The sequence below is a fragment of the Dipteris shenzhenensis genome, chromosome 29, assembly GCF_047967505.1.
Source record: "Dipteris shenzhenensis isolate YYH24624 ecotype China chromosome 29, Dip_SZ_1.0, whole genome shotgun sequence".
Lineage (NCBI taxonomy): Eukaryota > Viridiplantae > Streptophyta > Polypodiopsida > Gleicheniales > Dipteridaceae > Dipteris > Dipteris shenzhenensis.
In genome coordinates, this window is record NC_141624.1 from 6,513,198 (window position 1) to 6,523,545 (window position 10,348).

At 44.5% G+C, this 10,348-nt stretch overlaps 1 protein-coding gene across 1 annotated transcript; it reads left to right on the forward strand.

The window, feature by feature from the left end:
- Positions 1–2,453: 2,453 nt before the first annotated feature.
- Positions 2,454–10,124, forward strand: LOC147882362 (uncharacterized). The gene is made up of 5 exons (XM_087400227.1): positions 2,454–2,610; positions 2,715–3,491; positions 3,587–3,703; positions 9,681–9,878; positions 9,961–10,124. The coding sequence occupies exons 2-5, from the start codon at positions 3,431–3,433 to the stop codon at positions 10,122–10,124; spliced, it is 540 nt and encodes a 179-aa protein (XP_087256353.1). The 5' UTR covers positions 2,454–2,610; positions 2,715–3,430.
- The last annotated feature ends 224 nt before the right edge of the window (positions 10,125–10,348 follow it).

Sequence of the window (10,348 nt, forward strand, 5' to 3'; positions counted from 1 at the left end):
ACCTCGATGATGGAACCGTCTTCGCATTATCACACCAAAGGCGCGGACAAAGATCGATATGAGCAATTCTTCTTCTCGATTCCAGCAAGCAAGCAACTTCTTAATTCGTTTATGATGCTCGTGTAGCCCTTGCGAATTGTGATATGAGGCCTTTGGTACTGTTCGTCCTCTTTCTCGATCTCCGCTAGCTTGACTGTCAAGGGCCGGGTCTCTTCTTCGAGGAATGGAGATTCTACATAAGTCATACCCGGTGGTTGTATTAGCGATTGCTTTCGGGCCGGTTGGTTATCAAGGCTTTGGGGACTCCTATTTTATGGAGGTCAGCTATTGTGTTGCGTACGCTTTCTGTGTTTAAGTTTGCACATACAGCTCATTGTGTTCTCTGTTATTTGATGCGAGCGGTTCACTTGTTTTGTGTGCTGGAGAGAGCATTTGAGAAAGGTGGACGGGCTGCGGTACCTTTTACAATTCCGTGGATGGATGGAAGATTACAAGGTTGGGCATATGGGAGAATGCAAGCAACCTAGTCGTTCATTACGTCCCCGTATGGCTCTGCAGCAGAGCCTTACTGGAAAAGCTTGGGCACCAAGCTCAGATATGGGATCTGCGGGTATACCATGTCAAGGACAGCATGCGTAGCATCACAACGGAGGAGAGTCAAATCTGGCATTCGTTTTACCTTTGCAGTCTACCTGCGCTTTGCCCCTTCTCTGTTGCACATCTTCGTGAACTAAGTAATGGCATTGTTTATGTGTAAGCTTTGTCGCTGCCATACCATATAGTCGGTGCTCCTGCCTCCCTGCTTCCTCTGTAATTGTTTAATAGCTCAGACAATCTTCTATTGTCTCTACTGATGCCGAACTGTTCACAAGAGTGGGATATGCACTCGAAGCTAAATAACCTGCCTTCGCACGATAGTATGATATTGCTCAGCTTCCCCTTCTCAAGAAGATTGCACGTAAGTATTGTCTCTCCGCCGTGGTGCATTCGATTTACATTATGTGGGAAAATACTTCCACCCCTGGTCTCTCCTCAATCAAACCGATTTGCTTAGCCTCGAAGCACCTGTCTTTTTGGTGAGACACGACACCACCATCCTGAACGACAGATTTCTTCCTAGGTCCTATTTGAAAGCTCCCGAAATTGAGCTCTGGGATCCGCTTCTTCCTCTCCGCATATAGAGGGTCCTTCCAGATTCCTCCAAAGAAAACACGCTTCCCACTGAAAGATATAGGCTGCGCAAGTTCAGAGACCTGCTTGGTGTGCAGGAATTGGGATTGCGCAAGTTCAGAGACCTGCTTGGTGTGCAGGAATTGGGATTGAGCTTGAGGGGGAGTGTTGAGATATGACCCAACTTCTACAATGCTTGCATTAAAAGAGCTATTGTCAACTCCCTTGTACAATGAAAACAACATTCGTATCAATTAACGTGGCGCCCAGACAGAGTCCCTGATTTCGATTCAGGAAAGATATGGGTTGCAAAGAGAGGAAGTAACCAGAAACAATACGTATGGGCATCACCTATCTAAAAGGAGATCGATCAGCTCGCTTATAAAAACGATCATTTTTTCCTTCCTCCCTCCGTGTGATTTTGCGCCTCTGGTCTTTTCTCCGTTAATGTTCCTCCTTCTTGCTTTCTCAAACGTCCACCTTCTTCTTACGATGTCGGGAACCAAGCAGGCTGCCTCTGAAGAAGGATCAAGACACTCATCAGGGGATTCCATGGATACTAGTAGTGGGGAGTTTGAGCAACGTCTCTGTTCTCACGGTATTCGTTTCTTGTTCTGTAACTCGTCTTGGAGATCTTTCGTTCATTGTCTTTCACAGTTTTGTGTCTTTCGTTTCTACAATACTTTCCATCGGCTGATGCTTTTCGACAACTGTTTTTCCGTTTGTTTTTTTAAAGGCCTAATGGACATGGCGGAATCCAAAAAGCCCAACGTGAAACCCCATTTTGCAGCAGCACGACGTAAGCAGTTCCTCCTCTGCCGCTACTCGTTCCTAAAGTTTTGCCTGCTTCCAGGCTTTCCTATCTTTCATCTCCTACTCCTCATGCCTCGTAGCTCCTCTACATCTCCTCTCTGTTTACAAATTGCTCCTTTCTCTTCTCTGCTTTCTGTCTTTTGGGAAAGCGATGCCCTCACATCACGTTCCGCTCGGTCCAAAACGCCTACAAAAAATAGGCGTTAATTTATGTGATGACCCTTAATTCGTACATTCCTCACATTCTACAAAAGAGGGTGACGAATGCGAAGAGAATAGCGAGGCGGTGAAAGCAAGATTGTCTGCACCACAAGACGATGAAGGAACACAAAATATGACCATCAGTCCGCAAAAAGAAGTTCTGCAGCCTAGGCGGTTCCCAAACTTGTTGATAAATTGGATGTGTTTAACCCCAGAGAAAGTATGCATAATTTCTTATTGCTCTTTTTGGCCTGCCTAAAGTTAATGATTCTGTTTCTGCAAAGTAGAAATTCGAGGTTTTTTGTAAATGTTTGAATGAGCAATTTTTGATTGGTCCTTGAAGGGAACTCCCAGTTCCACGTGGACGTAATTAGTGATCTACAATTCCATGTGGACAGTGCCACTTTGCATGCGCCGTTTCATTTGGTCTGGACTCTACCTCATTCGTCTTCGTCTCCATTTGCATGCTCGTTTCTTCTCGATTCGTCTTTCTGCACTTCCGCTTGCTTTATCTGTGTTTTCATTTCCAGAATCTAGGCTATATAGCTACACTACCTGACATGCAACATTAGGATGGAGCAGGGCAGCCAGTGCAAGGCTGGAAAGAGAAGCACTGGAGGGTTGTCAGATGGCCGTCGAAAATTTTTTCATGGAAGCAGATTCATGAGGTACAATAAATGACGAGGAAGGGCCATTGAAGAAGCTGGTATTTTGCTCTCTACTCTGTTCCTTGATGGCATGCTTCTACTGTTTGTATTTGCAGGTCCACAGTGGCAGAATTCATGGCTCACACTGTTTTGCATCCAGAGTCCTCGTATACGTGTTCTTCACCTTGTAGTGTAAGACAGTACTACCATGGCAGGAATTTGGGGAGACTGTTTCATCTGTTCATCGTGGATTTTCTTAGATGTATTTTTCTCGTATAGGATTTCGTCGTAATGATTGACGGCTGCTCTGTGATTATTACGGAGTATGCATTGTTATCAATAATTAGGACTTCATTCGACTTAAGCAGCCGATTTTCATCGTGATCTTCTGCGTTCTATTATTTTGAGTAAATGTGATTAGCGGCTCTGTGCATGTAACACATCTGCACCAAATATTTGGAAGAAGATGTGCAATTAGATATCTTCTGACCAAAACGTTCCCGTCATTTGTCTCGTTGGAGCGTACCTTTGGCTTATAAATTGGAGAACCAAATAGTGTTGGCATCGCTCATTTTTGCACACGAACTCTGATAACGGTAATGGCAGGTCTGGAAGGCTCCACCGATTTCATGGAGACCGACAACGGAGCTTTTGTGAAGAGTGCTCACTGAATTACGCTCTCTGTTTTTCGATCGTCCTTCCTTCTTTATTTCTTATTTCCATTATTTGTCACTAAGTTTGTACATGATGTGCAGGACTTGTGAAGGCGTGTCCTGAAATTGTTGAATCGTACTTGACACCAGCCTCTGCTAAGGGTATTGCCTTCGCTAGATTCGATGGCAAACCTCGTAAAGTCAGCAATGTTCTGGACGGTATGCGTAGTCGTTCGTATTAGTTAATTTGGCATTTTTTGCTTGATTTTGTAAGCTCTATCGTTGTTTGTAGAGTTAGTTTGGAGATTATGATTGCGTCGTCTTGCGCCTCCCTGTCCTCCTTTGGTTCCTTTCACTAGTAGAGTTTCTCGCGTCCCGTGCTTGATTTTGGCCGCTCCAAAAGCGTGAGCCTGCTCATATTTCCTTGCTTTTCGTGCTGCCTACGAAGTCATAGTAGCTTGTGCCTCTGTCTATCTGCTGCAAGGTTTGGTTCTCAAACCTGCGGTTCTCAGTGAGTTGCCTTTTGTACACACTTGATTTTGGCCGCTCCAAAATTGTATAGGCGTACATATTTTCTTGCTTCCCGTGCCTGTCTGCGAAGTCATAGTGCTCTTTGCCTCTATCTGCATGCTGCTGTTAGATATGCTCAATGCCCCACCCTCCTGATAACCACCAGTGGTCCAACGCGCTCAAGTTGTAAGGCTTCATATGAGGAGAAGCCATTTGTGAGCCCGGGACACTGGATGGATCCTGACTTGCATGTCAGATGAGGTCTATCAATGAGACTGTTGACGGTAGAAAGATGATTGTGTGGGAGCCCGTTATTCTTGCTGGGGCCTGGGGGCCAGCTGGGGGGTCCTAGGGGACCCAGCAGCCCCCTTGGTGGGGGTTCGAGGGCGGGAGCCCCCGAGGCGACGGTATAGAGAATATTCCCTAAATATTCCATGGACGACTAGTCGGTTCCACTGACTAGGTTGACTGATCGGCTCCACCGACTAGGTCGACTGGTCGACTCCATCGACTACGTTGATCCGACTATCGCCCTCATAGCTATAAAGAGGCGACCTCCCCAATCCGTTGTAGCAGATCAGTTCAGATCAGATCAGATCTTTTAGCTAGTGGCTCTTCACCTAGTATCTGTCTAAATCGCCATCTAAGCTCCACTGTGGGAGCGCACCGGTGGACGGAGCCATCATCTGTACTACATCAGTATTGAAGGAAAGGTTTGTTCCTCTTTAGTTTGTTGTGCATTCTGTATTCTTTGTTCAGTTTCTGTTCCGTTGCGCCGCGTAATTTAACATGGTATCAGAGCCCAGGCGGCTCTAAGGATCGAAGAATAGAAGAGAGACGAGGGCTTCAACAACATACGGAGGGATGGTAACAGGAAGCGGCTTGAGTTCAGTAGCTGCTGTTGCACCAACAATCCAGGCGTTGAGGATTCGCCCACCAGTCTGAAGGCAAGCTAGATGGTACGAACTACACTTTGTAAGGTTTAAAATTACTGCTATTTTGGATTCATATGAGCTTCTGGAGACAGTACTGGGGACTGACCCAGAACCACAAGGAACCCCTGACCCAGTAAATTCGAGGAGTACAATACCTCCTAATGCCGACCTTCTATGAGCTTGGAAACGCAGGAACACAGATGCTCTGTGTGCCCTGGTTACAAGTACTACTGATAGTGTTTTGACCTTGATTCAGCATACATCTAAGGCAACTGTGGCCTGGAACATATCGAAGAGTTAGTATGAGATGCAGAATTAGATAAGGATCCAGAACCTGGAGAATCAGCTCGCAGCTGAGAAGTTTAATGAAGGAGAGACAGCGGAGGGGTTCATAACTCGAATCAAAAATCTGCGTGACCAGATGGCTGGTGCTGGGATACAAAAAACTAGCGAAGAGCTAGCTCGACGGTGTCTCCGGATATGTCCACCAAGGTTTGATGGACTGGTAACAGTGCTTAACACTCAGGTGAGACCCCAACCATTGTCATTTGAGGAGTTCTATGCTTTACTTATGGAGGAGGAATTGAGGCTTAAAGCTCGAGATGGAGGCGGCAATGGGGATGCTGCTTTCTTTGCCACTACGAAAGGCAAAGGTGGTTCCTCCACCAAAGGTGAGTCCTCTAGTAGTGGTGACAAAAAGAAGGGCGGCAAGAAGAAGTTTCAGGGAGAATGCTTTTACTGCAAAAAGAAGGGCTATACGATTGCAGATTGTCGGGTCAAGAAAGCAGATGAAAAGAATGGTATCCTGAAGAAGACAAATAAGGGGAAAGAGACAGCTAACACAACGGAAGCAGAGTTGGATCTATTTCTTGCCATTGAGGAAGAGTGTTCCTCAGTTCAAGAAGCTTCAACCACTGATTTATGGGTGTTGGATAGTGGTGCCTCCCGTCACATGACCTGTAAGAAGGGTCTATATTGTTCCATGCAGCCTTTACAGGAACCCATCACCGTGACGGCTAGTAATAACGCACAATGCCCTGTTGAGGGTACAAGTACGGTTTCATTTGTTTTCGTAAATGGAGATGTTAAGAAACTATCTAATGTGCTGTATGTTCCACAAATCAAGAGAAATTTGCTATCAGTTGCTTCCATAACTGACCTTGACCATGAGGTGAGGTTCAACAAGACAGGAGCAAAAATTTTGGATAGTGCAGGCAATCTTGTTGGCACAGGAGTAAGGAGGAACAACCTGTATGAGCTAAGTGCTCTTACAGCCACCGATGGAGTGGGCACAAGTAGACTTTGGCATGAAAGATTCGGCCACATCGGATTTGCAGTGCTGAAGGAGATGCAGAAGCAAGGTATGGTTGCTCACTTACCTACAGTCACAGAAATCAAAGAACCGTGTGAAGCTTGCATGATGGGCAAGCAACAGAGAAAGGCATTCCCATAAGAAAGCAAGAATAGAGCAAACGCTCCTCTAGAGTTGGTGCATGTTGACTTGTGCGGTAAGATGCCTACACAGGCCTTGGGGGGATCTTCCTATTTTTTATTGATTATCGACGACTATAGTAGGAAGATATGGGTGTACTTTCTTCGCGAAAAGACTCAAGCTTTTGGTAAATTTAAAGAATGGCTACAGCTTGTTGAAAATGAAACAGGGAGAAAAGTGAAGGAAATCAGATCAGATGGTGGTGGTGAGTTTGTTTCTATAGAGTTTGGAGATTTTTGCAAGAGCAAAGGGATCAAGAGACAAACGACGACACCACATATGCCTCAGCAAAATTTGGTTGTTGAACGCCGAATGCGGACCATGGTGGAGATGGGGAGGTGTATGTTGAAAGGTGCTGGACTGCCAAACCACTTTTGGACTGAGGCTATCAATACTGCGGTTTACATCCTTAATCGCAGCTATACAAAGGCACTCAAAGGTAAAACACCACATGAGGCTTACAGCGATAAGAAGCCATGTGTCTCCCACTTCAGAACGTTTGGGTGTGAATGCTATGCGCATGTACTAGATAAAGAGAGAAACAAGCTACAACCAAAAAGCACCAAATGTATCTTCTTAGGCTATTGTGATGAGAAGAAAGCCTATAAGTTGTATGACCAAGAGGCAAAGAAGATCATAGTGAGCCGCGATGTGGTGTTCAGGGAGCAGCCACATGCAGTGGAGGCAGAGAAGAGCTCTTCCACTTTATCATCAAGCGAAGAGGTAATTCACTATGGACCTATCCTAAGAGCTATAAAGGAGGAGGAAATATCAGACGATGAAGGTATAAGTCACCAACCTGTTGTTACACCACCGGAAAAGCCATTGCCGCGATGGGTAAGGCAGCTCTACGACCATGATAACCAGATGCCTATGTCTGTTGAGCAGCATGCAGATGGACCAAGGTGGCGGTCTCAGAGAATTGAGGAGCAAAGGAGGGCTTCTACTCACATAGTCAATATGGCCTTGATGGCTGAGATTATTGCAGAAGTAAAGGAGCCTGCGAGTTTGGAGGAAGCACTTGTAGACTGAGATTGAAAAAATGCTATGCAAGTAGAATATGACAGCATCATGAAGAATGAAACTTGGGAGTTGGTAGATCGACCACCTAACAGAAAGGTTATTGGCACCAAGTGGGTTTGGAAGGTAAAGTACAAGGCCGATGGGACTTTGGAAAAGTACAAAGCCAGATTGGTTGCACAAGGATTTTTGCAGGTTGAAGGGTTTGATTTTCAGGAATCTTTCACTCCGACTGCCAGAATGACCGCTATTCGCACAGTACTATCGGTGGCTGCTCATAAAAAGTGGCCAGTTTATCAAATGGATGTTAAATCAACATTCTTGAATGGTGACCTCAAGGAGGAGGTGTACATGGCTCAGCCACCTGGATTTCAGGCCCCCCATTCTGAGAACAAGGATGTAAGCTGAAGAAGGCTTTGTACGAGCTGAAACAGGCCCCAAGAGCATGGTACCAACGGCGGATAGACAAATTCTTTCATAAATTAAACTTCAAAAGATGTGCCTCAGATGCTAACTTGTATGTGTACAGGAAAGGTGGAAAAACTACTATTATTGTTCTATATGTGGATGATCTCCTTATTACAGGTGACTATGAAGACATGATCCAGCAGACTAGAAAGGTGTTGAGCACGGAGTTTAGTGCTAATCTTTTTTGATGACTAGGCCTCTCTAATGGATTAGCTCAACTGAAAATGGCTCAGGCATGACTTAGATTGGGCTGGAGATGTTGATTCCAAGAAATTAGTTTCTGGATATCGTTTCTCTTTAGGTTCAGTTATCTTCTCTTGGATCAGTAAGAAACAACCAACAGTGGCATTGTCTTCTACCGAGGCTGAGTACAAGGCAGCATGTTTTGTTGCATTTGAAGCAGTGTGGCTGAGGAGGATCTTATGGCACATGGGAGTGCAAGAGGATGAGGCAACTGTGCTGAGGTGCGACAATCAAAGTTGCATGGCCATTGCTAAAAATCCAGTGTTTCATGCGCGCACAAAACATATAGAGATTCAGTATCACTATGTGCGTGATTTGATCAAGGACGGGATAGTGGAATTGGTCTATTGTCTAATAGAGCAAAATGGAGCAGATATCTTCACCAAGGCACTCGGGAAAGATCACCTTCAGGGTCATCTTCAGAGACTCGGCATTGGGCCGAGAAGGTAGTTCACCTACGGGTGGACATTGAGGGGGGGTGTTAGATATGCTCAATGCCCCACCCTCCTGGTAACCACCAGTGGTCCAACGCGCTCAAGTTGTAAGGCTTCATATGAGGAGAAGCCATCTGTGAGCCCGGGACACTGGATGGATCCTGACTTGCATGTCAGATGAGGTCTATCAATGAGACTGTTGACGGTAGAAAGGTGATTGTGTGGGAGCCCATTATTCTTGCTGGGGCCTGGGGGCCAGCTGGGGGGTCCCAGGGGATCCAGCGGCCCCCTTGGTGGGGGTTCGGGGGCGGGAGCCCCCGGGGCGACGGTATAGAGAATATTCCCTGAATATTGCATGGACGACTAGTCGGTTCCACTGACTAGGTTGATTGGTTGGCTCCACCAACTAGGTCGACTGGTCGACTCCACCGACTACATTGATCCGACTACCGCCCTCATAGCTATAAAGAGGCGACCTCCCCAGTCCATTGTATCAGATCAGTTCAGATCAAATCAGATCTTTCAGCTAGTAGCTCTTCACCTAGTATCTGTCGAGATCGCCATCTAAGCTCCACTGTGGGAGCGCACAGGTGGACGGAGCCATCATCTGTACTATATCAGTATTAAAGAAAAAGTTTGTTCCTCTCTAGTTTGCTGTGTACTCTCTATTCTTTGTTCAGTTTGTGTTCCGCTGCACCGTGTAATTTAATAGCTGCATAGTTCGGTTCTCAGACCTACATTTCTGAGTGAGTTGTTTTTTGTACACATGACGCTTCTGAGACGTGCGGCTGAACAGAGCAGAAATACTTTGAATCGTTTCTTCGTATTGTGTACCAAAAAATAAGTGTCTATGGCATCTCAACTCTACGTCGTGTTTGAACGTTCTTTTTATTTGGCTTAGGCTTTAGATTAACGTAGTCTTTCTTCACCTGTCATTAATTGACATCGTTACAATATTACACAACAGTCTTGAACTCGTCAGTACTTAACCATTTTATGTGAAATTTGAACTCCCTTCCCAACAGTTTTCAGTTTATTTGCAATTTAAAATATTTACAGTTGAAGAAACTTTTTTTTTCATTGTTTTTACATAGATCTTCTAGCTGCTTCTGCATGTTCTTACATGGATAAGGGTGCATCACCATCTACTCCAAAGTCTCTTCCTTCAATTTACGCTTCTCCAAGCAAACCTCTCAAAGAAAATTTACTAAAGCATTCGCCCATCAAGAAAAGCCCACGACGGTCATTGAAGCATTTATTTCAGGAAGTTGCTCAAGAAGCATATATGCAAGGTAAACATTATGTTTTTTAATTTTAAGCTTTAGATTTACTTTCATATTGTTTTTTAATTATATTTGTTTTTTTTAAAAACAGTGAAGAAACTAGTACGAGAGTACCCGGAGTATGTTAGTTTTAGATCCACAATCACCACTCATGTCCATCGGGAATCTAAAGTGAAACATGAAAAGCAATTGGAGGAGAAGGCACCAAAACCAAAATTAAATCTTAATGATGTTATAAACATCGATTCTGATTGAGACGTATTTTATTTATAAATTGTTTATTTCTTTTGTTTCATTAACTCATTTTATATGAAATTGTTTCGTTATATTTAAATGTTGTTGTGAAATTATGCTTTGCTCTTAATATATAATGGTGATGTTAATAACAATAAAATTCTAAGTACATGTTTTCTAATGTTGATGTGAAATAATGATTTGTTGTTGATCTATTATGATGATGGGATAATAATTAAAAGTAT

Coding starts and splice junctions, on each gene's coding strand:
- LOC147882362 (XM_087400227.1), top strand. CDS start 3,431: ATGGCAGGTCTGGAAGGCTCCACCGATTTCATGGAGACCGACAACGGA. Junction 3,492..3,586: donor CAACGGAGCTTTTGTGAAGA/GTGCTCACTGAA, acceptor CATGATGTGCAG/GACTTGTGAAGGCGTGTCCT. Junction 3,704..9,680: donor AGTCAGCAATGTTCTGGACG/GTATGCGTAGTC, acceptor GTTTTTACATAG/ATCTTCTAGCTGCTTCTGCA.